The sequence below is a fragment of the Myxine glutinosa genome, chromosome 4 (assembly GCF_964187855.1).
Source record: "Myxine glutinosa chromosome 4, kmMyxGlut1.1, whole genome shotgun sequence".
NCBI classification, from domain to species: Eukaryota; Metazoa; Chordata; class Myxini; order Myxiniformes; family Myxinidae; genus Myxine; species Myxine glutinosa.
The window spans coordinates 119,925,065-119,951,670 of record NC_136264.1 but is presented as its reverse complement, the minus strand read 5'-3'; the positions used below and the strand labels follow the sequence as shown (position 1 = coordinate 119,951,670).

The window sequence follows — 26,606 nt, the reverse complement described above, 5'->3', positions numbered from 1 at the left end:
GAATCAAACGGTGAAACTGCGATAAAAATATCGGGCTCGACGGATAAACCCGATTCCACAACACTCGCAACCATTGCTTGTTGTAGCATGAAGACAACAACTTTCTTGTTCATTCTCGAAGCTGCGAGGACATTTTCAGCTCCGATAATTTCACCGACGGCGATAATAATCGCTTCAACCGCAACATGAGCTGGAGGGACGCATGTGAGGCCATGCTTCCTGCTTAACGATCCGAACGTGGTACTGCGAGAACGGACGCTCGTCATGCCGGCCTGGGCCGTGATAAGTATGGCGACGGCAAAGTGAGAAAGTAATTAATTCAAAAGAACAGTTCTCGTCACTTTACACGAAGCGATAAGAACATGCGGATGCAATGGAAAGCAACGAACTTACTTACCATCACCCACCGCATGCGCTCTGTCTCTCTCTCGTCTCAAGGAAGGGAAGGGAGGGAAAAGATAATACAGGGGAAAGGTTCGAGCACAGGGGAGGAAACACGAATACAAATGAAGTAATGATATGAGAACAACAGGGGGGTCGTGGGGGCGAGGGAAAGGTTGAAATAATAAGGGAAAACAGCCGGAACACTCGACAGCCAGAGCAACTCACACCTCCCCAAACTGCACAACCGCCATCTTGCCACGCCCAACACATGAACGGCCAGGAGAGAGAGAGAGAGAGAGAGAGAGAGAGAGAGAGAGAAAGAAAGAAAGAAAGAAAGAAAGAAAGAAAGAAAGAAAGAAAGAAAGAAAGAAAGAAAGAAAAAGAGAAAGAGAACGAGAACTGCCACCTAACTTTCTTTCGCAATCCCAATCTTATTTTTGCTTTAGACTAGCTTTTCAAAATGTAGTGAAAGATTCCAGAATTGCTTCCTCGCTGCGCCAAGGACCTCCCTTCCTGAGTATGACGCAGTCAGTCATTTTGCAAATTTGTGCAAATGCTGAAGCCCACTTACGTAAACTGTGTCACCTACAATGGATTTTATCAATCATGAATTGATGAGTATATTTATTGCCATGGGGAGTGAGGTACAGCTGACCCTTTTGCTCTGATGAATGGCTAATTCTCGAGGTCAACTGCACCTCATTTTCCACAGCAGTAAACATTGTCTCATCAACCTTTAATTGACAATAAAGTTGTTTACCTTGTCCACTGACACATGTCACAAATTTTGTGAACCAAAGTTATAGCGTTCATGTTCACGGAGACTAGTATTGTTCGTATCACATTTATTTAGTTTTATGTTTGAGCGTATAATTGAATGACTATATTATTCTGCCACAAGTTTTGTGCTATTGTCACTTTCATGTTTTTCAGTTTGCCTTGCCCACCAGGATGCCTCCATAATACACATTCATTTGATATTGTTACACATAGCTTAGTTGTCACTATTACTGTTCAATGTATTAGAGGATCATTGTTAATGATGATCATAAATGGATATACATGGTGTCCACCATATACATCCAATATACAATCCAGAAAAGTTGGACTTGTAATGATTTCCCCATAACAATTGGTGTAATTCAGAGGGACGGGCAGGGAGGGGATGCATTCCAACATTTAGTTTACGTCCTGTACAACACCACTCATCGAGCCTAGCAATAAAAAAATATGTATGAAACACACAAAACAGAGGAAAAAATACAATAATTTCAAACAAATTTGAAAACTCAAACACCTTTTTATCTTTAGCTATTTTATAACTAACAAAGGTACTCAGCGTTTCCGGACACCTCTTCCCCACCTACTACCCCTCCCCCTTCCTCATCCCACCTCCACTGCCTCCTCTCACCCTACCTACCCCTCGAGACTCCCATCCCACTTCTTACGCTCCCTCCTCCCACCTTCTCCCAATCCATCTGGTCCCTCCTCCCACCTTTTCCCACCCCACACCCTCCAGACTCCCACCCAACCCTTTCCCATCCCTCCTCCCACCACCCCCCCTTTGGACTCCCACCCACCTCTTCCCTTACTACCTCATCCTATATTTCTCCTGAAATTTGGTGTTTCAGGTATCTTGTTGGGTGTCATACCTTCCTAGGCTAGAGCAATGATATATTCTCTTTTGCTGCATTTTGTCAATGACTCAGCTCTGTGTCACCCCTCTACCAGGCAATATCAATGATGGGCATGAACAGTCCAAGGTCCTATATTATGTGAGGCGAGACTATTATGCTAGAGTCCAAGCATAAAGATCAACCATAATATCTGTTTAAGTACATTTCCTATTTACCCATTTGTATTGACTTTGTCAAAACTGTGATTTAAAAAAATTCTTTATCTATGTGGTTATTATTAAATATTCATTATTAGAATCAAAACTGAAATCATATATTTTCAGAATCATTGGAATCTCCTGCGATGTAGTCAACACCGAGGGCCTTTCAGTCACTCACCGCAGGCAGGTTGGTGGTCTTTCTGTCTTCTACCGACTCCTATCCGGCCTTGCTCCCCCAGCTCTCTCTGTGCTCTGTCCCCCCAATATTCCTTCAGGTCGCACAAGATCTGCCTGCAACCCTCTTATGGTTAAACTGCCAAAGTCTAGGCTCTCTGCTCACCTTCACTCTTTCATTCCCCTTTTCTCCCGCCTCTGGAACAAACTCCCCCACTCCCTTCAATCCCACTCCTCCCTCCAGGTCTTTAAAACAGCTGTTCACCACCATCTCTTATCTTCCCCCATCGAAAACCTTGATCTTTTCTACCCCCGGTAATTCACCCCAGAGTCCTTGCAGTGTTCATATGTTTTATTCCTCTCCCACCTCCCCCCAAGTCCTCCCGATGTCCCTGCTCTCAAATGTTGTGTTTGTGTCCTTCCCCCTCTTCCCCCTCTCTTTTGTGTCCTTCCCCCTCTTCCCCCTCTCTTTTGTGTCCTTCCCCCTCTCTCCCCATCTTGTCTGCCGCTCCCCTTGTTTTTTGTGTTTTGTGTGTCGGTTTGTCTTTTTGGGTGATTAATGTTAGCTCTTTCACGAGCCTCGATCTTGTATACAAAAAAAAAAAAAAAAAAAAAAAAAAAATTGCCCCCAAAGTAATTAATTTAACTCATTCAATCCCCCTCTCACTGCCTGGCCCATTCCCATAGTTGTGCCTTGTATGTTAGATGGCCTGTAAGTAGTTTTTGGCCCCACTTTATGGCTTAAAAAGCCAATTAAACATCTACTTTGGCAATTGTATATCAAAGAGGAAATGGCATTATAAACCAATAAAAAGCCAAAGAAATGTTTGAAACTGACAGCGGATATAGCATTGGACCAATTATCATTCAAAACTACGTGATTTGGTGTCTCTGTCTGTCTACCTGACTGCAATGCCTTCAGTCGTTACTTATCCAATCTTAGTGAAATTTGTCAATGGGACTACGGGCCATGCGACTTCATTTGCCCCCCTCCTCCAGGGGTTTTTCTGCCATGGACCAACAATGTGTGAAGGTGTATAGATAGCTTATCATGGTGTTTTGGGGCTAGGGTACACCTACCAGAAGTAAAAATTATTATAACCATAAAAAATCCAATCAATTCCATCCAAGGTTCTTTTTAAACAGTCACTACTGTTGTTTAACATGTGAATGAAAGAAATTTGGAGGACACCCGATGTCCTTGAGGCATTCTATGCTTATTGCGTCCCCCATGGACTAATGGACCAGAGCTGCACCTCGACTAGCGAGGCCTCGAGGTAGGCCTCCAGCTACGCCGCAATGATCTTTAGCTAATAAAGGTTATTAAATGGGTCTTTTACGCATGAATGATGTATCCCATTGCCCGTCTGATTTTTCTAGCCATCAGATTATATGTGGACTATATATTGATTGTTTATAACATTTATTGGGGCCCCCGACACTATTACGGCACAATTGTGAACCATTCAATATGCAGCCCTATTTCTAATGGTCGCTAGTATTGTTTAATACTCGACTGAGGGAAATCTGAAAATTGGACATATACAGTCACGTGAAAAAGTAAGTACACCCCATGTAAAGTTTTAACTTTTTCAACATATTTCAACACACAGCTATTTGATCTTCATTTCAACAATATTGATAGATAAAGGTGATATAATATAACAAATATCATGAAACATTTACATTTTGTAGTCCATTGTATAATTTAAATAAACATAAATGCAAATTTCACATGTGGAAAAAGTAAGTACACCCCTACATTGATCACTACTTCAAATACCTAAAATTAGAATCAGGCTGTTGAAATCAAGCTGTATGTTGAAATATGTTGAAAAAGTCAAAACTTTACATGGGGTGTACTTACTTTTTCACGTGACTGTACATGTTTACCTACACACGGTTAATGTAGGCTAAGAGTCACTAGATGCACACACGGCAGTGTATAGGCTAAGAGTCACGAGACGCACAGCGAGCAGTGTATAGGCTAAGAGTTACTAGACGCACACCGGGCAGTGTATCGGCTAAGAGTTACTAGACGCACACCGGGTGGTGTTTCGGCTAAGTGTCACTAGACGCACACCGGGCAGTGTATAGGCTAAGAGTTACTGGACGCACACCGGGCAGTGTATATGCTAAGATTCACTAGACGCACACCAGGCGATCTATAGGCTAAGAATCACTGGTCGGCCCACCTACCGGAAGTAAAAATTATTATAACCACAAATTAATCAGCTAATTTCATCCTATGATAATGGCACAATGATATTTCTAATGTTATTACAAAATAGTAATAATCATGATGATATTGTGCCTGATGGATGATGAGAAAGGAAGGGGGGGGGGGGGGGGAGGGATAGGTGAGGTGGAGAAAGAAACGGGAAGGAGGTTGGGACAAAATAGGAGTTGAGGAAATGTGAGGTTGGGAGGGTTCTCAAAATTGTGCCATTCTTTTTATAGTTACCTCACAGGTAGTGGCCCTTTTGAGCACCATGTCCATTAAGCACTCTGGCCAATTTCTTATTTTCGATTAGGATGAGCAAACCTGTGTGGAATGCCACAATATGGCAAATACTGTATCATGGAATTAATCCTACAGAAATATCCAGTTTTTATAACCAAATTTAGCCTGAACTTCAGCTGATCGTTTGTCCTAAAACTGGCTTCTTCAAACCTGCCGATCTGGTCCTGTTCTTGCCATGTGCATTCCCTTTTAGCCTTTGAACCAAGTCACATGAACTTTACGTTGCATTACGAATCATTTTGCGCAGGTCATGAGATCTTCAAATTACCTGATGAAAATCCTTGCAAATTGTTCAGTGGCGCTTTCACTGGAATGCTGAGTCGCAGCTTGTTACACAATTTATATGTTTGATGTCTCTTGGGTGCTTGAGCTTTCTTTAGTCTAGTTTCACAATGTTCGTGCCTGTCCACCTATCATTTGTATCTAAAGTTTGTTTGTACCATGCTATGTTTCCTGCCAGTTGCTTGTTTCAGCTTCTTGTAAGGGTTTATATCTGCCTTAAGAGTCAGCCAAGCATATTGAAAATTAGCAGGAGTACCCAACATTGTCCGGTGATGTTCTAATCCAATTTGGCATTTTGAAGAAATCAATTTGTTTTGTTTTTTAAATATTTTTTGTGGGTGTCTAAAACACTTCCCTACACCCACTTAGGAAAATTTATCTATCTTCTATCTTCTATCTATCTATCTATCTATCTATCTATCTTCTATCTATCTTCTTCTATATATATATATATAAAAGAAAGTTTTTGTTTGTTTGTCTGCACGCACTAATCTCCTGAACGGTGAAAGATATGAGGAAACCTCTGAAACAAAAAATGTCGGGACGGGCCCCGGGAAGGTTATAGGCTAGGTGGCGAGGCCGTTCGAGGCCACCTCGGCCAGGCTGGGTCAATTTCGCAATTAAATGCTGAGCTGAATTATAGTCGTCAATCTTCTACGGCCGTGAGTAAAAGCTGAATTATAGTAGTAAATTCATTCAAAAAGAACCTGGGCAACGCCAGGTGCTTTCGGCTAGTATATAATATTATAATATTGTCACGCAACTCTAATTAACATCAGAGTTGCGGAGGCTGATTACGAGGCTTTAACTCCCGAGGCGGAAGCTCAATAGCAGATTCCAAAATCTAAGCGCGCGGAATGGAGGGAAACGGCAAGAGCCCCGCAGCCTTATCTATTAAAACCAAACAGGAAACTGCGTTCAGGTATTATGTTCAAGAAAAATAATATAAGAGTTTATTGGGAAGAACAAAAGACAGGAAAAACACGCGCCGGTAATAAATATCCGAAAATCCGAATCCGAAAATAAACACGTCTTTTGTTCACAATGTACGTGGAGCTCGGGCTTATCTGTCTCGTCGTCTTCATCCCGGCCTGGACGAATCCTCCGTCCGCCTCGCACGCCCCGCTAGGCCCGAGCCAACGCCCTCGCCGCCGCACCCGAGGTCCCGCTCCAAGCTCCGAAGCACCACGAGGACCCACAGCAGGACAGGGAGCTCCACCCAGGCTACACCTCAGCCCAACTCGGGCCAGGGTCTCTGAAGTGCGCTGCCAGGAATCCAACTGCTTGCAAAGGCGTCCGGTGCTCACTCTCAACTCAACTCAACTCAACTCAGGATCTCCACTCGGGATCCAACTCTCCAGACTGCCTCTCTCAACTCGAACTCCTTCGAACCAACTCTTCTGCACTGCTCACTCAACTCGTAATGTACTCGACTCGCTCGCACCGGGACTCCAACTCAGGTCGGGGCTCTGATCTCATCTGAACTCTCCGAAATGGCGTCCGACCCTCGCTAATATCTCCGGCCGATGACGTCACATTGGCGCACTGCTCTGCCAATCATAGCCTCCCACGACTCGCCGGCTCGTCCAGGTCACGCCCTCTGCGTCACTCCAACGCTCCCCACTCCTGCTCCTCGGTCATAGCACGTGCTATGGGAGGCGGATCGGCCTCTCGGAGGTGTAAATTGTGGCGGTGTTCCAGCCTGATTTCTTCCTAAGTCATGTCAGGGGGGAAAGGCGTCATTTAGTGTTGTACTAAAGGTTCTGACTAATGTTTATGTGGTCTGCAGTGCCATAATGGACAAAGGTTTGATGACCAGGTTGGACTCACAGGGGCGTTATCTTTAATCCCTAACTACTTAACACTCGAATCTCCTGGCTTAACACTCGAATCCCCCCCCCCCCCCCCCACCCCCAAAAATCAAACTTTTTCTTTTAAAAAATTTCAATTTTTCTTTTTTTTTGCCCAACACTCCCAGGCAATCACTTATGAACCTCTGAAAGTTTGACGAAGATCCGTTCAACCATCTCTGAGATGCCCCCAAAGGCTCTCTTTTCATATAGATGCAAAGATCATAAATGAACAGAACTTCCCTCACTAAACTCATCACCTTGCTTGGCCTGCTGCTGCTCAGGCAATTTCAGAATTTAAACCTACATTTGTATTCACATACATTGCACATTTTCCAACAGACTTCCAAAATTGGCCAGATCAGTTTGGAATGCATTTCCACTGGTTGTGACCACTTGCGGCTATCCTATCTGTTTGTATTCTTGTTTGGAAAAGGCAGTACTCGTGCAACACAACACTTTCTTTGTTTGATATCTGCAGTTATCCCTCCCCCTGTAAGCAAAAATGAAAACCTGTAGGTCTAATGTCACTTACACTTTTGTGCTGCAAATCCCCACCCTGCCCTCGGGCTTTCTCTTTTTAGGAATGGCCATATTTGGATGATGGTGGCTCTTGTGAAACCGGCAATGGCGTCATAAGAGTCTGGGAGTGGTGCAATTATGTAGCCATGATGGGACATTACCTAACATAGATGTGATGGTGCAAAACTCTGTGTGTATTTAGTCGTTTTGGACATGTTCATCCATCCATATTGTTCACGTGTCGTGTTGTTCGGTTTCAGAGATCTTCACACATACATTTTCATTGCTGTTGTTTCTGAACAACAATTTCTCTCTCTCTCTCTCTCTGTCTCTGTCTCTGTCTCTGTCTCTGTCTCTCTCTTGTTTGATGTCCTCACTGAGCTGATAATTGTTGAGGCACTTATCAGTGTGCACAATGAAGTGTGCAAAAATCACTTTGTGGGACATCCTGAGAGTCAAAGTTGGTGGATTACACCTTGCTGTTTTTACTTAGAGTAGGGCCTTGACAGCTACAAGTTTGTGCGATAATGGTTTTACGAAGCATGAATGCTCAGTTCATCCACATTTTTTAATTCTGCCATTCTCTTAGCTGATTAAGAATATCCTCACAATGGCTCACATCCTGGCAAATCCTAAGTTCTTTCCTCCTAATTCCTTGGCTAATGTCTGCTAAATCTGATCTTGATAGAGCAAGAAGACAAACTCGTAATCGCTTTAGCATGGGCTACAGACAGCACCAACTTTCATATGATTAATAACATAATGGAAACATTGATGCTATTAATTCCTAAATTGATACATAATTCATTAGGCAGAGGAATATATATGCATTCAAAGTAACCTCTGTTGCGTTTGTATTTCCTCATTTTCCGATAATCAGCTGGTTGCAAAGTCAGTCGGCACAACACATGGCTAAACATCTGAGGCTTTCCATGGATGCAGTGACGGGATTCATTGGGAAATTTAAGGAGATCAAGTTACAGCTCATGAATGTCATGCCAGAAGCCCTTCCAAGGTTGATGCACAAATACTATGTACAGCTGTCAATCAAATTGAGAGTGGTAACGTTTCTGTGAGAGGTCACAAAGGCAATCACATTTCAGACAAAAGTCCAGACTTGATGATTGAATGAATATCAAGTACACGAGTGAATTTCACAAGAAAAACTGCAGATGATGGAGTAATACGAGAATGAGAATGCTTACTGTGTAAGTATAGGTTTTGCTCATAGGTCCAAGACAGTTCCTGGCTTGGTTCAGAATGTGCCATTCCTGAGTTTGCCATGAGTGATGTCATGCTATGCTTGTGGAGTGGTACTGTTTGTCTGCAAAGTCCTGGGTTTTCGTTTAAGTTTTACATCACAGTGACAGAAAGCTGTGTAGAATATTCATCTTGCACAGAACAACCGCTTTGGATATTCCATATACAGTATGGACTTATTTAATTACATCATTTTCATTTTAGCAATATCGTTGTAGTGAAGAGGCCATTGGCCCATCGTTCCCATGCAATATATAACTAGTCAGGACCTGTGCAACATCCAAGCAATGTAAAATGTGACCAAGTCCTCAATTCCCTCCCCCCCACCCCCTCACAAACCTCGTCATCAACCCTCCCCCCCTCCACTCTCCCTCCCCTCCCCCCCCCCCCCCCCGCTCACAATCTTATGGGGTCAATCCCTTCCACACTCCAATTCTTCAAACTCAAACCCCTTCCCCACTCTCCCCATCATAAAAGCAAATGGCATTCCCACATCGAAACAGCGGAATATTTAATGCTACCCTCTCCTCTATCATTGTCAAGTGATCCTCACCCTAATCTTCCTGATGTGTGTGTATATACAGTATATATATATATATATATATATATATATATATATATATATATATACTAGCAGAAGTACCCGGCATTGCCGGGGAGGGGAGGGGGGGAGGGGGAGGGGAGGGGAACGGGGGGAGAGCGAGCCCCTTGGTAAAGCGAGGGATTTTTTTTTTCATAGCGTCATAGCGATTTTTTTTTTCATAGCGTCGTAGCGTCATAGCGTCATATCGTTCATAGCATGTCATAGCGTCATAGCGTTCATAGCGTTCATAGCGTCATAGCGTTCATAGCATCATAGCGTCATCACGTGATCGCTCTGAGCGAATCAGCGCCCACCTGCTCTGATTCCGTTGATTCCGTGCGCTGAAATGCGCTGAGGTAAATATGAATAAAAAATATGGATCGTCAAATATTTTGAGTTCGGCCATGTTCGTCCCAGGCTCAATGGCCATGTCTATGCCAAATATCAAGCACGTAAGCCTCTCCGTTTAGGAGTCTATCGGTAACATTACACACACACAAACTGTGTTTTATATATATATTATATATTATATGTATATATATATATATATATATATATATATATATATATATATATATATATATATATATATAGATATATATATATATATATAATATATATATTATATATATATTGCTATAACCAAATTATATATATTATATATATATATTATATATATATCCCGGAACTCCTCAAACAAGACGTTTATAATGATATGGATTTTACGGTCCCTGGTAGAGACTTATCAAGGAAATAGTCAGAAATTATAGCAAGGACCTGTGTAATATATGTGGGAAAAAGCCCTGCTTGAGAGAATGCCACATAGTTATTTGAGCGGTGCATAAATAGCAGACTGCTGTCTCGAAGCCTATCTTTACAAGGCCTGTGATGCCTTTCGGATCAAAATCCTTTCAACGGTCGCTTTGGTCGTTTTACACTGAAGGGAAAACGTCAGGAGAGCATGGTGATTGTGAATACGACCGCTATGAAGATGTCTTTGGCTTTGCATAGCAGCAAGCAGCGAACTGTCCAACCAATGGGTCTCCATTCCACCTTCTGAAATGTTAACTAAGCTTTTCCCATCCATCCCTGTTTTACCAAATTAATATTTTACTTGAAATTCACCTTCTTTATTTTCTTAACTTGCAACTCACATTTTATTTGATCTAATGGCATGGCCTGTGGGCACTGGATAAACGGTCCATGCATATGAAATAAAGATACCTTGTGATATTTTATGGGTACATTATTTTAGATTTGTCATCAAACTTAAAATTCTCTTTGAAGGACAGCATGGTCTATGATGCAATGCCCCCTGCCATCTCTGTATCAGAACAGAAGTTTGATTTGTATTCACCTCTGCCAAGCATCAAACTCGTAAGGAAACAACTGAGAGCTGAGCAATCTTTTAGTCGAGCTTTTCTGGCATTCCACTAAACATTTTTACCTTTACGTAATGCTAGTAATGAAGGGGGAAAAAATTCCAAGCAAGTACATGGGAAGCCAGCCTATGGTGGAAATGACTTGTTGGTCAGTTTGGTATTCATGATAATTTTGGTATTCATGTCATGATAATTGCTTGGATGATTGTTGAAAGCATTTTCCCCCTCTTCCTGAACTTCTACCCTTGCCTGGATTTTTCACCCCTTCCAACATCCATAGATATCTGAAGCGGTTCAAACAGATGAAGATTAAAGTGATGCGAAGCTGGTGCCTCCAGATTATACGTGGCTTGCATTTCCTACACACACGGAATCCACCCATTATCCACCGGGATCTCAAGTGTGACAACATCTTCATCACTGGCCCCACCGGTTCGGTAAAGATCGGTGACTTGGGCCTGGCCACACTCAAACGTTCCTCATTTGCCAAAAGCGTTATCGGTGAGGTTGGCACACCGCTGTCTTAAACTGTGCACCTCTCCACCTCTCCACCAGTGAGATAATCAGACAGTTTCAACTGACTGTTACAAAAGCAATTTCAGATGTTGAAGAAAAGTGATAGCTTACTTTACAAAGTTTGTAAACCTGAGTGTGGATTACAAATGAAATGTGCAATTTTTAATGAAATATACCGTATTTGCACGATTCCGAGGCACATTTCTTCTTCTTCTTTAATTTTTTTATTATTTTTTTTTTGCAAAATGAGACGTTTTTATTTAAGTGCGCCTTACAATCGAAAGTAGAGATGATAAATTAGAGAGAGAGAATGGCGTGCGTCATGTCTTTCTGGAAAATAAAGAGTCAGGAGAGGAATGGAAGAAGAGAACTTGTCATCAACCACGTGACCGAATTAATGACGCTTATGCAAAAGAGGAGTAATTCATCTCAGCTGTCACTGGTCTCTTGTTTCAAGTTTATTTTACTTTTCTGACATCCTTATTCAAGATTTCAAGGTTTCCCAGTTTTACTTTGTGTGAACTTTGAGTAAGTTAATATAGCTTCGGTATAAGGACAGTTCATCAGAATCGGTGGTGTACGTTGGTTTGAGCTTCTGCTCTGAGTCTGGGGGATCGGTAGTTAGAACCTTGGCTGAGTCATACCAAAGACTAAAAATGGTACTTACTGCTTCTTTGCTTGACTTTAAAAAGGCTCAACATTTAACAAGGATATAACATGGACAAATCACCATAGGTTGACAAACATTGTGCAGCCTTGCAAGCTTGATTGGCATAATGGCCTTATCCTGCGTTGAAGTTCCTTGTAAGTGGACTCGTGTTGCTATTAAAACTGCAAATGAAGGTGCGCCTTGCATTCATAAGTATTGCTTTTTTCACTTTTTATAATGAAAAATTAACATGCGCCTTCGAATCATGTAAATACGGTAAATGTTCCTGTGCAATTTTCAAAACGTCACCATCAGAGACTGTCACAAATAACAAATTTATCATCTATTTTTATGCTCTTTTAGATGAATATCCTTGAGTTAATTTCCACTTATTTTGCTTCTCTTTCCCCTTTTAATTTTGTTTCCTCCATTAACCTTTGCCCCATATTCTTCCAGGCACGCCGGAGTTCATGGCACCAGAGATGTACGAGGAACACTACGACGAGGGTGTGGATGTGTACGCATTTGGGATGTGCGTGCTCGAGATGGCCACATCGGAGTATCCGTATGCAGAGTGCCACAATGCCGCGCAGATATACCGCCGTGTCACCTCGGTGTGTACCGCAGTCACCCAGGCCAGGGACGAATAACATGGGAGGTTTGAAGATGGTTTTTCAATGCAATCAAGTTTAAAATGATGTGCTGTACCTTGTTTTACCTTACAAAAAATTCACATGATATCTGATGAGAATCTCATTAGAATTCTCCAATATCGCATGAGAACTCAAAAGGACATTTTAATGTTTTAATTAGGGTTTCACATGGTTCAAATAGTGATTGCATTACCTTTACAAACAGAGGCCTCATCTAGGTCAATCTTGTTGCCACTGGCTTAAACATCCTTTCTGGTGTTTTTCGGGCTTTGATACATTTTGGAAACAATGAAAACGAGAAAGAAAGAAGTAATGTTAGTAAATAACTCAAGTATGGCTTTCAGGTTACATCATCTATCTATAATTCCAGTAATCTCTGTGTGTATGTGTGTGTGTGTATGTGTGTGTGTATGTGTGTGTGTCTGTGTGTTTGTCTGTGACCGCTGTTTCTCGACAACCACGGGTCCGATATACTTGAAACTTGCCAGGTATATTGCTGGGGACCTGAGGATGTGCCTTTTCAAGGTTTCATATTAATCGGAGAAGTAGTTACCGAGCTATGGCGATTTATTTACCAAACTCCGCAAGCCGTTCGCTTTGGCTTTGCGAATGGACCAAACCATTTCATGTAAATAGAGGGGGGGGGATTGTCACCGTACTCGCAAGCCGTTCGCTTTGGCTTTGCGAATGGACCAAACCATTTCATGTAAATAGAGGGGGGGGGGGATTGTCACCGTACTCGCAAGCCGTTCGCTTTGGCTTTGCGAATGGACCAAACCATTTCATGTAAATAGAGGGGGGGGATATAATTTTAGATATATATATAGTACGGGCACGCCCTAGTTAGATTAAATTAAAGCAACATTTCTACAGCTTTATGGCTATTCCAAGGAAATGAAGTTCGACTGCAGAGATCTTCATGTAAAGGTAACATTGTTCTCACACCAGCTTATTATTACAGTGCAACGGGCAGTAATAATTTCTGGCTCTATGGCCATACTTCCTGCTAACTCAAATTTTGACTGCAACTCTTCTCGTATTCTTCAAGCGGAAGGACCACAAACCATAGATTAACAAATTAGCCCTGTGAGGGTTTTGCTTGGATGAGGCAACCATCGCCTAACCCATGTGCTGGAATTCTAGCTATGCGTGTGTATCAATGATTCAGCGCTGACACTTTGTTTACGCTATGTAGCATCTCCATGGTGCCATTCCAGGCTTATCTTGAAATACTAAGAGGTGCCAAACACCCTTCAGCACAGAAGATGATTGTTTGCATTATAAATGGCTGTGCTGACATCATTGATGCAGGAAGAGGACGTTCATCCTATAGTATGTCAATATGTACAATCTATTTATTAAATACTCTTATTTAATATGCAATTCCTGTCTGATAGGACGATGCAGAGGTAGCACACTTGCCCTTTGAGTTTGATTACGGAACCCACTCTATACCCAGGTCAAAAATCCCATAGAAACCAATTGTAGGACATTTATATCGGTCTTTATTGGAAATCACAGTTTCTATTTGTTTCTATAGGAACCAGTAGAGTTTACAGGAGAAACCTAACCAGATTACATTGAAACCAATAGAAACCATTAGATGCAACTGGTCTAAAAAACCCATATAAACCAATAAGGAACCTTTAAGTTGAACTGGTCCTGTAGAAACCATTAGAGTTAACTGGTCTGAAAACCCATAGACCAACCGAAATACTTTAATTATATTTTGTTATAAACAAACGCAAAACAAACAGTTCCATATATAATTGAGTTCTAGCCATGTTCTTCAAAACAGTTGTTTGCCATCCAGGAGCCAGATAGATCAGATGGCAGAGAACTAATACAGTTCACCAGAGGACCTGGGTTCAATTCCCAGTCTGGGCATGTAATTCTCCCACATATGTCAATTGGTTATTTTCAATCCTGTTCATTTATATATTGGTATTCTATTGATCTCCTACTGGTCCCATTGACCTACTGGTTTTACTTGGTATTTTCTACTGGTCCAGTATTTCACTTTTCTTATTGAAATCAGTAGATCCTACTGGTCCAATTTCCTATGGGTTTTTAAAAATGGGATTTGACCTATTGGTTTTCTATGGGATTTTCGACCTGGGTACCTACAAATTACTGTATATCAGATTGGTGCTTCACAGGCAGGGCGTTATATCACAAAGTATGACATTAAGCAGGCTGTGTATTCCGTTTGATAGTATTAGTTTGTGGATGTTAAAGACACAGCGGTATCTTTAGTGAAGAGTGGTCGCTATCCCCGGTACACTGAACAACTTCATGTACTAATCACCTTGAGTTTATCATCAGGCCTGGCCAGCCAGTTAGTGAAAGCTTTCCCTACCGGAACCCACAAGAAAATTGGAATAATTGGGCCGTAAATAAATATTAATCAATTTATCAAAGTAGCTCGATTTCTCTGTCCATCCGTCTGTTCCTCTGTCTGTCATGCTCCTTTCGCTGGGATGTCATTATGGCATTACGTCTAGCTCTAGGCGAGGCCTCTACGTATGTGCACGTCATCCCAGCATCCAGCACTCAACACATCCCATCGTTCTGCTGACGGCAGTTAAAAACATAACCCGACAATCTGACGTCTGTAAGCGACGGGCTGAATGCCAGACGTTAGGCGTTGGGATGACGGATTTAGTAAGATGGCCAGGTGTAATAAGACGGCGTTACATATAGCGCTTGATTCGGCCTTTACGCAGTGTACGTGATTCAATGAGAATTGCATTTCACAACTTAAAAAAAAATAAACGATGTAACGTCTGATCCTTGGAAACATAAAACAAATTAATAATATTCTTTTTTGGCGAATAGTTGTGCGTATTACTAAAATTAACGTTGGGTTGTGACTGACGACCCATACTGGCAATAACCTGCATCCGTGTATTCTAACATATACAAGTTATGTTGTTCAACTACTGTCAGCGAAGCGACAGGTTCAATGCTCGTAGTATTTAAAATACAATCCGATTTTAGCTTAACTCCAATGTCTCATTGTGGAGATAGCTATTTTAATAGTAGGATTGTTATATGGTGCCCCCTGCTGGTTGAAGCAAAGCAGTATTTTGTAAGCTCTCAAGTTAACCTCAAACCAGAAAGATCAGAAGCAAAGCACACAACCAAGTGCCAGGAATTCCTGCCCTGTCTCTACCCACTGTTCTTAACATCTTATTGAATTTTCCTGCTTTTCATCTGTCCATTCTACTCCCCTGCATGCAACTGCCACCGTAACGTCACCCTTGTGTTTTGCAGAATCATCTGCCGATTTATTGCTTTAGTTTTCTTTGATGACAGAAATAGTCGGCCTGCCTCAGAAGGAACATTCTGGCATTTTACAAACCTTTTGAAATAAGTGAGTGTGCACAATAAACTAGTGCAGTTTGTGGAACTTCCTGTCCAATGCTGAACCCGATGTTGCATCTTCTCAGGCTGATTCATAATGTGTGAGTCACCATAAACACCGGTGTTTCATACGTAGGGTGCAGAGACATAATTCATCTGAAGGAGGTGAAGCTGGAGAATCCATCTGCCAAAGTTGGCTGTTGGATGTTAAAGATCCAACTGTGTTTTTCACAAAGAGGAGGCGAGTTATCACTGGCACCCTGAACAAATTCCAAATTCCTGCCATCTGTAGTCGAACGTCAGACATAGCCAGCAGATTCCTGAGAGACTTGGACCAAAAATCTTGAACAAGTACAAATCTTCATCCGATCAAGATGAAATTTCTTGAGCGTCATCTAGGGATACATTGGTGGAGAAAAAAAAAAAAGATGTCATTGGTCACGTGGTTCGGCCGCCATATTTGTTTTTAACACAAAAGCCATAAAAACTACTGAAAACACATCATGGCGAGGTTCTGCAATCTCTGATTGCTCTTTCTTGTTGTGAATGTGTATTTCTGTCGTTGATGTGCTCGGACTATCTCCACACTTTCTTCCTATAAGGTCCTTGTGCTTTATGCAAGTTCAAGTCCCTCACGTCAACAAGGATTATTTTTTTATTTAGTCTGTTCTTGTTTATAATATTATTATTCTTCCTGTCATTTATGTTTTGTTCAACTGTTTGGCCTATCGATGAACTTCTTCACATACTCAGCCTTTTTGGGCTTCCCATTAGGCCGTGCTAGTTTGAGCGGATTAAGGACATCTGATAGGGGTCCAGCTGCATGTTTGTCCATATTAAATGTTGTGAAACCTGATATGATAAGAACTCACAAAATAGCTTTGAGAATTTAGGACTTTATCAAATAACATCCTTAAAAGAAAGAGTACAGCGTTTATCAAAATCATAAAGAATACAAGGAAAGTGATGGGGCCTGACAGTCCTGTTACTTTCCTTGTTTTTATTCCTCTACAGCACCATTGACTGTTCTGTCAATTTCTCAATGTTCCTTCCACATGCTTTATGTTTCTTAGTTCAGCTATTGGTGTTCTGTTGCCTATATATGGCCTACTAATCTGTAATTTTTCCACAAATATTTACTTGCACATTGAAAACCTCGTTTTTTGTCAATAACAAAGCAGATTTAATCTCAGGCACACAGTTGATTTGTGGTCTCCAATTCGAACAACGGTGTTTGCTTGAAACCATAAACGTTTCACATCTATGTTTGGGTGAAGGCACAAAATGCAGAAGGGAAATCGAGCAGTGAAAGATGGCTGTCTGGTGCTTTCTCAACAGGGGGTGAAACCGGCAAGCTTTGACAAGGTGGCTTTCCCCGAGGTCAAGGAAATCATCGAAAATTGCATTCGGAAGGACAAGGACGAAAGGTGGGTTGTCTGTTGATCGGAACCGAGGGGGTTTGTAAAAAAAACCTCCTGATGAAGTAAACCAAGGTAAGCCCACAAACCCGCCGTGAGAGGATGTGGTGCCATTTTGATCCATCTGCCTTATTGCCAAAGTAATCCTTTTCCAAGCATCATTTCCCTTTTGATGGAATCTTATATTTCTTATTATCTCCGCCACCGAAGGTGGGTGGCGTTTATGTTTTCACCCCTGGCTGTCTGCCTGTTTGTCTGTTTGGTTGTCTGTTTGTCTGTGAACAGGATATCTCAAAATGTTATGGACTGATTCCGATGAAAGTTTGTGGACAGGATGGGTGTGCGACAAGGACAAATCAATTTGATTTTGGTGAAGATCCGAATACGGATCCGGATACGAGAATTTTTTAATTTCTAAAGTGATTCTTCATCTTTGAGAGAGTGCAAAAACACGATATATAACATGATATTTCAAAAAATTGTGGACTAGTTATGACAAAAGTTATGTTTATGAATTGGTTCGATGACGAGAACAAGCCAATTCCATTTCGGTTCAGGTCCGAATCCAGATCCGGCCTATCAGTGGGATACAAAACTTAAACCGTTCAGCCTGGCAGAGATATGCTCTCTACTGGGTGTTGTTCTTATTTTATTTTAGGCTTTATTCTTTCAACAACAGACCTATCATTTTGACCCATCAACAGGCTTTATTATTTATTATTTCTATTTAATTTACTCTTTTGTCACATGCATTTTCTCATGATGTGTTGTTTATTTATTTATTTATTTGCTATGCTCCGCTAATTTTATAATCTTGATTCTCATACAACAGCGTGCAACTAATGTTACATCTTAAGTTAGGTATTTTGAATGACGTGAACATTTTGCTGAAATCTACCTGATTGATTGAATTGCTCTATTTTGGCCAAAATCAGATGCACCTCGTCAACCATTTCCAAACATCTCCAAAACAGATGGCTTGAGCATTCAGCGCTGCCAAACTGTATCCCTAATGTGAATATTTTGTGACATTTAAAAATGAGTTCTGGCTTCCCTTCAAGCCATTCAGCCTCGTTTTTATATTGTTTCCATACTGAGCCAGGTGGTTTCTCAATTTTATTACTGGGTTATTTTTTGAGTGGGTGCATTTCCACCTCTTCCAATAAACTAAAATACCGGTACTTCATGCTCCAAGATTTGTTTCTGGCATTGTAACAAAATGATATGAATACCCTGTTTGTTATATTTTGTGCTCGGTAATGAATTGGTCTCACGTGCTTTGCCTTTACTATAGTGTTTCCTGCTCCAGGTTCTCTATTCGAGACCTGTTAGAACATGCCTTCTTCACGGAGGACACGGGTGTGCGTGTGGAGCTCGCCGAGGAAGATGACGGCACACGTCGGACAATCAAATTGTGGTTGCGTGTAGAAGAACCAAGGCGGCTTCGTGGACGATACAAGGAGAATGAGGCCATAGAGTTCAGCTTTGACCTTGATTGGGACATTCCAGAACAAGTTGCCTTGGAAATGGTGAGTCTTGCTCCAGGTTTTCATTGACTTAGTTGTCTTGTTTTCATATTTACCTGAGTTTTCCTTTTTGCAGGCATAATAATTGATTGATCACATTGTCCAATTTCTTCATCATCAACTTTTTTTTTTTGTAAAGCAAGATGTATAAGGAAGTTTATTTATGAGGTTTTTTTTCTCTGAATCTATACATGTGAAAATGAAGACAATATATAACAACAGCAGAAGGTGTCACACATAATACACCTTCCTCTGTATCACTGCTTTTTTGTATACATCGTAGAGGCTCGTTAACAATACACACAAATAATACGGAAATAAAAAAAATAAAAAATGAATAATAGTAATAAAGTAAATAATAATAAATAATAAGAAATACGTAAAATATAAAAATCAATAAATAAAATGAATAATAAATAATAATAAATAATTAAATAAATAAAAATAAAAATAAATAAATAATATAAACGTTTTAAATAATAATTAAAATGAAAATAAATAAAAGTAATAAACAAATATTAAATAAGCAATAAAAATAAATAAATAATAAATAATAAACAAAATAAATAAATAATAACTAAATAAATAATACATGAACACTCAATGGATTATGACGTAACAGACAAAAACAGGATGCAAAACATGCATGCATGGGGTGGACAAGATGGACACAGAGAATGCATGGGTGGACATGATGGATACAGAAGGAAACTCCAAGGAGGGAAAATTGGAAAATCGGAAGGAGGAGGGATTTTGGGTGGGGTTAACGAGGGAAGAAAAGAGCATGGATTTAGCCTGGGGACAATCTGAGATGGTGCCTTGAAGATCTGGAGGGAAGAATGAGATTGAAGAAGATGTGGAAGTTGATTCAACAGGTGTGTCTGGATTTTGGGAATTTTGCCAGAAGTCACTGAACTTCTTCAAGATGATTGTTAATAAATTAGAAGGCTGGATTTGATATGCGGTCCTTTGAGAGAGACGAGTGAAAGAGAGTGAAAGTGTTGAAAGACGTATTGCGAGTGGATAAGCAGATTGTGATTCTATCAAGTTCTGAGAGACGGCCCTGATCTCATGTCTGACATTGAAGGCCTCTATCCATTATTGGGAGAGCAGAAGCAGTATGTCCAAAGTAGAGTGACCTGGTCTTAATCTGAATTGATGATCTGAGATCAGGCCATTGGATAAAAGGATTTTAGGTCAACTGTGATGATGGATTCCATGACCTTGCTGATGATTGGAAGTAAGCTAATTGGTCTGTAGGTAAAGGGATTGGTTTTTGCACCTTTTATGTAATGCAGTGATGTTGGCTGTTTTCCAAGCCGATGGAAGATGACCTAGAACAAATGAAATTGTGAACAGAGCAGAAGAATGTGCAAGAGCAACAGAGCAGGTTTTTAGGACACATGAGCTGATGCGTATAGTCTCGTTGCCAAATCAGAGTTGAGGGTTACCAGAAACCACTCCACATTCTCAGGTGCAAGAGACATGGAGTCCAGGAGCAGTTTGGTATGACTGGATAGGGTGGGTATTGTTACGGATTCATCACTTCCGTCTTTGTGGTTTTCATCTACTTGGAGCATTTTCAGTTTCAGGCACTATTATTGTTACGGTTTCGGTGTAAAATGGAGATAACTGTCTTCAAAGGTAAAAATAGTGTTTCAGAAGAAAAACGAAATGGGTGAGGAAGAAACCATAAGAAGAAGAAGAGGAAGAGGAGGCAGGCGATAGGATCGAGAGAGATCGGAGAAGAAAGGCTTATCTGCTTCGTGGGGGCGAGCGGACCTTTTGGACATTGGTCGCGAGCGAATGTTGGTTTCCCCGGGAAAGGGATTGCAAGTTATTGCAGTTGCAAGTCAACCTGCGTGATGGGTTTTGGTTCTGAGAGTGAATCATCATTGGAGAGCAAGCTGACGCCTCCATTATCGGCCGGTCCGCCATTTCACCTCACACCAGCCCTTCGCCCGGTTCCACGTGTGTCGTGGGTTTTCCCGGAGCGACCTCAGCGTGGGAACCGCTGATTGTTCATGTCAGCTTCATTGTCGGGTGAATGGAAGGTGTGAGTTTCCACTCACCTTTTGGGTAATTTATTACCAGACTGACTTTGGCCCGACCTCTCACCAAGCGGCTCTTCTGCAGCTTTGACTGTCGACCGACCTGTGTTCAGGTCTCAGTACGACCTTTTCGTGTGATTGCCAGAGCGGGGATCGACTTTGGCCTTGTGTCGTGACACCGTGACTTTGGAGAATGTTACAGTTCACTCACGTTGGAGTACTGTGAGTTATTGATTAAGGAAATATTGGTGGTACCATCATAGGAATTGTATGGTTTATGATGTGCAATTGAGAGTTTCCTTGTACTTGCGTTAAGTGTTATTATTGTGTGAGTTTGAATACAATAATTTGTTTTGTATCAATTTCTCGGTGTGGTTCTACCATTCGTCATTGGGACACACACATAATAGCACATCTTTCTGTCGTGACTCCTTTCTAGGCTCGGAGGTACACTGTGGCCGGGGTTTAGGGGGGAGTACGTAACAGTATAAAGAGCGAGGGGTTGGGACATAACATTTGGAAGTAAACGCAGAATTGAGGCTTTCGTCCTTCTCACGAGCAGAGTTCTCTGTGGTGCCATTTGAAGTGGGGGGAGAGATGGAGGTAGACCATACTCCAGAGATAGACTTAACAAGGTGCCACCAAGTTTTAGAGGAGGGAGACAAGTTTGAAAGTTCAATCTTGAGGGTGGCCAGACGTTGTTTTCTGGCTCTCCTGAGAGTGGACACACACTTGTTGTGTGATTTATGGAATTATCTGAGGTTGTCTTTGGTCGGATTTGCCTTTCAGGAAGAGAAGGCAAGTTGTTCACCACAGGATTCAATGTGCCATGGGTGGGAAGAAGGGTATGATAACTGAAGACAAGATGGGATCGACCTGTGAATAAGAGAGAGCAGGCTTCTGTGGAATAATTTCCAGGATAAGTTAAGATCAGGGACAGCATAAATAGGAAACCGGAGGAGATGATAGTGAGGAAGAGACACTATGGAGTCAGTTGCATCCTATGGGAGGAAGGTTTCTGTTGAAACAGGTGATATCCGGTTTATCAGCAGTGGCCTAGATTGAGAGATCTGTTAGGTTGGGGAGGCCTCCGATATTTGAGATGCACACAGTTATGGACAGGGAAGAAGGCATTTTTGGCAGTGTGCATAAATATGGAAAGGAGCAGGGCCGGGAATACGCTTGGAGAGTTTGGGGGGAGCTGGGAGGGTGCGGGACGAGGTGGAAGTTTGGGTTTTGCCTAGTTAGAGCAAGACTGTAGGTATGGGAGGAGAGTTGATGGACCAAGCGTTTCAGAGTAAGACAGATTTGGGAAGATGTTGCCTTGTGAAGAAGGTGCCAAGTCAATTGCAGTTGATCCTTAAAGCTGTTAGGTATTGCCTAGTTAGAGTAAGACTGTAGGTAGCGGTAGAGCATGATACAAGGTCACCAGTTTATGGTTGGAAATAACTGCTATGGCATTACTGCAATTATTGGAATCTCCCATGATGAAGTTGAAGCACAGGTCTGCTGCTCTCGCATCACAGGTAGGTCGATGGTCTGTCTGTTTTCTACAGTCTATTCTCAAATATTGCTCCCTCCACCCTCTGTCCTCTGATCCGCTCCAGCAACTACAAGATGAACGCTTTCTTCCAGTAACCTCCTCCTGGTTAAACTTCCAAAATCCAGGCTGACTGCACACCTCAACTCATTAATCCTCACTTCTCCCATCGATGTAACTGCCTCCCAGAGGCTCTTCTGTCTCACTCTTCCCTCCAGGGCTTCAAGCAAGCAGAGCGCCGCCATCTCTTGTCATCCCCAATTCTAACCCACAATGTTTATTACCCTCATTGACCTTTCCTCACCCAATCTTCTTCCTTGCTGAATTCAGTGTTTCCGTTCTTTCTCCTCTCTCTTTCCTTTCCTGTTCATTTATCCCCTTGCCTGTTGTGCCCAATTGTAGCCCCGCGAAGCCACCATCACATTACCCTTCTCTTCTATGATCAGGAGTCAAATTAACATTGCTCTATTTAGCTATTGGGAGTGGCTTTGCCTAAGAAGGGGAAACTAAATCAAACCAGTCACCAAGGCCTATTTTGATTCGGTGTTTATTAAGGTAGTGATAATGCCATGATGGTGGAAAAGAAAATGCCGCAACCCATAGTCCTCTTGAATGCCTGTAGATATGACCGAGAAGTCACATTCTTCAGCTGCTTTTTGTTTGCGAGCTCTCATCAGGTTTGTACTCCAAGCAGACCTTGTGTTTCCCTGCTTGCTCAACTGTCCGAAACAGCTCTAGAGTAAATGTGCTGTAAAAACAACCATTATTTTATCAATATGTCTCTGTTTTGACACTACAACACCCAACACCTTATCGATCTTCAAACCCCACCTTTTATGTGAATGTCTGCATGCAGGTTGCTTCAAACATCATCCATGAGGGAGACGTGAAGACTGTGGCGAAAGCCTTGCGAGACCGTGTCACACTATTCCAGCGGCAGCGGACAGAGGCCCGGGCTCGCCGACTCGACCAACCTCAAGAGCAAGAGTCTCAGACAGAATTCCAGCCTGCTTCTATGACAGCTGGGATTGTAGAGCAAGAAATCGTCTCTAGCATGTCGAGGCAGGTGGAATCTGAGGATTCCAAAGTGGAACTATGTGCGGAGAACCAGATAGGGAAGCCTTCAACAGGTAAGACCATACTGGACTTCCTGTAGCAGCGTAACTCACTAAGTGATGTGCTTGTCACGGTTTTGAAATTCACTCATAAATGTTTTGTTTCCTTCACCCCAAATCTTCACCTGTTTTCTTCCAACACTCTTTTGACACCATAATCGAAATCATTGTCGGCTGAAGACTCTGCAGATATTTCTCAACCATCTTCACAGTCTAACACTCAAGGAACTCAGGACGGCAACTATAATCCACCGGTCACAGATTCCATTCCCACTCCACAACCTCATTTCTCCAGCCCCACTTCCATAGCATCTACAGCAGGCCTGCCTCAAGCCTACCAGACGCAAGCTTTTGCCACCGGCTTGGTTGCACATCAGCGCTTGGCGCAAGTGGTGAGTTCATTATGTAAGAAAGACTGCTTTGTCCTCCTAAAAGCTTTAAGCATCACTATGTAATGTGGCATGCATCCCAATCCAGCAGCATATAACACTGCCATGTCAGATTGTAGTGAGATCAATCAAGGCTGGATCTGAACTGATAATCCTTGAACTACTTATTGAGCTAACCATGCTGTTCTGATTAAAACATGCACATGTCAAGTATCTCAGATGAAAGAAGAAGTTTGCAACCATTTCAATTTATTTTCGGTGACTCTACTGTATACTATGTTGTTTTCTCAATTAATTATTACTTTCTCAAGTATTGTCAACATACATATCAGATCCTTTTTTATGGATCCCATTAATAGTCCAAATATTGAGTCCTCCTCCACCAACCAATCTCCCTCCCCTCGACCCCCTCCCCCCCACCCCCCTCCACACACACATACTTTCCTCCCACGCACTCTGTTGATGCTGACCCCTGATTGGCCAGGTAAGACAGCCTTATATCTCTATCAACATTGTTTAGGTATAAACATCCTGTGGTTTTCGTGATCTGAAGCTCAGCTAGAGCTTGAGCACAGATTGCATGCTCGACCATTTATTTTTTACATGTATTGTAAGAAAATTAGGAGACAATGGAGAAATCAACATAGTAAGATGGGCATGGACCTCGGCATTATGGGGCATGGATTCAGATAGGAATACCCAACAAGCCAACCTCTATGAACGATTCCAATGACAGTTTCTACAGAGTTCTATAGGATTTTTTTCATAATGCCGTTGTGGAGTACATATAATTTTCAGAAACGCCATTGTCCACATGGCACCTTCTCTTCAATTAGAATGCACTTCTGTGATTACAGTAAACATCACCGCTTTGCACAAAAAAGATGCAAGAACAGATCCTAGCAACTACAGACCAATCAGCCTTCTCCCAATTATCCGCAAAGTCATGGAATCCATCATTGCTTCGGATATGAAATCTTTCCTCTTCTCCAATTGCTTGATCTCTGATCATCAATTTGGTGTCAGACCAGGTCACTCTACTCTGGACATGCTGCTTCTGCTGTCTCAACAATGGATGGAGGTCCTCAATGCCAAACAGGAAATTAGAGCTGTCTCCCTCGACATATCACGTGCCTTCGATACGGTCTGGCACCCCGCTCTGCTCACCAAACACTCCTCATTTGGTATCCATGGAAATCTCCACGCATGGCTGGCGGACTTCCTCTCTAGTCGTAGTCAACGTGTGGCCCTGAATGGGTTTCTCTCATCTCCTCTTCCTGTTCAGGCTGGAGTTCCCCAAGGCAGTGTTCTGGGCCCTGTGCTTTTTCTGGTCTTCATCAATGATCTCTCTGACTCTCTTGAAAATCCTCTCTATCTCTTTGCTGATGACTCCACTCTCTGCCGCTCCATTCCTCATCCCTCAGATCGGCAGTCTGAAGCCTCCTCACTCTCTGCAGACCTGGACAAAATCACAGACTGGGCAAACAAGTGGAACATGTCTTTCAATCCTGACAAATCTCACACTCTTACGATGTCTCTCAGAAAAGACCGACTGGACAACCCTCCCATCTACTTTCTGAATAATCCTCTCCAAGAAGTTCTGTCACTCAAGCTTTTGGGTCTCACTATCTGCCATGATCTTTCCTGGGAAAACCACATTTCCAAGCTGGCCTCCAAACAAAGCCAGTCGCCGACTGGGCATCCTCCGTCGTGCGAAGTCCTTCCTTGGCACACCTGAGCTCCTCTCCACATACAAGGCTTTCATCCGCAGCTCAATGGAGTACTGCTCTCCCCTCTGGGCTGGTGCTCCTGCCTCACACCTAGCTCATCTTCACGCTGTTGAAACCAAAGCGTTCAGAATCATTGGAATCTCCCGCGATGACGCTATCTCCTAGGGCCTTTCACTTACTCACCACAGGCAGGTTGGTGGTCTTTCCGTCTTCTACCGACTCCTCTCCGGCCTTGCTCCCCCAGCTCTCTCTGTGCTCTGTCCCCCAAATATTCCTGCAGGTCGCACAAGATCTGCCAGCAACCCTCTTATGGTGAAACTGCCAAAATCGAGGCTCTCCATTCACCTTCACTCTTTCATTCCTCTTTACTCCCACCTCTGGAACAAACTCCCTCACTCTCTTCAATCCCACTCCTCCCTCCAGGTCTTTAAAAACAGCTGTTCGCCACCATCTCTTGTCTTCCCCCATCCAAAACCGTGATCTTTTCTACCCCTGTTAATTCACCCGAGATCCACTTTTTTGAAATACCGACTTCTTTCCTGGAAGTCCTTGCAGTGTCCATGTTTTGTTTTTTTTACCTCTCCCACACCCCCCCCCCTTCCCATGCCCCCACCCCCTTCCCAATTCCACCCAAGCCCTCTCCCTCTCACAGATCTCCCGATGTCCCTGTTCTCTACTGTTGTACTTGTGTGCTTCCCTCTCTCTCCCCATCTTGTCTCCCGCTCCCTTTATCATGTTTTATGTGTCAGTTTGTTTTTATGTGATTAATGCTAGCTCTTACATGAGCCTCAATCTTGTAAAAAAAAACAAAAAAACAGTACCAACTTTAAAATCTGGACATATGGAACCTGACAT

At 42.3% G+C, this 26,606-nt stretch overlaps 1 protein-coding gene across 3 annotated transcripts in view; it reads left to right on the top strand.

The window, feature by feature from the left end:
• LOC137425137 (serine/threonine-protein kinase WNK2) overlaps positions 1-26,606 on the top strand; it is a 192,308-nt gene that overhangs the window by 98,962 nt on the left and 66,740 nt on the right. For 2 of the 3 annotated variants that reach the window (XM_078776346.1, XM_078776344.1), the window contains exons 3-8: positions 11,079-11,299; positions 12,420-12,577; positions 17,321-17,409; positions 18,695-18,929; positions 23,374-23,647; positions 23,813-24,024. In XM_078776346.1, the coding sequence (XP_078632472.1) occupies positions 11,079-11,299; positions 12,420-12,577; positions 17,321-17,409; positions 18,695-18,929; positions 23,374-23,647; positions 23,813-24,024 (1,189 nt within the window). The remainder of the gene's footprint in view (positions 1-11,078; positions 11,300-12,419; positions 12,578-17,320; positions 17,410-18,694; positions 18,930-23,373; positions 23,648-23,812; positions 24,025-26,606) is intronic. The other variant, XM_078776345.1, reaches the window with a different exon arrangement.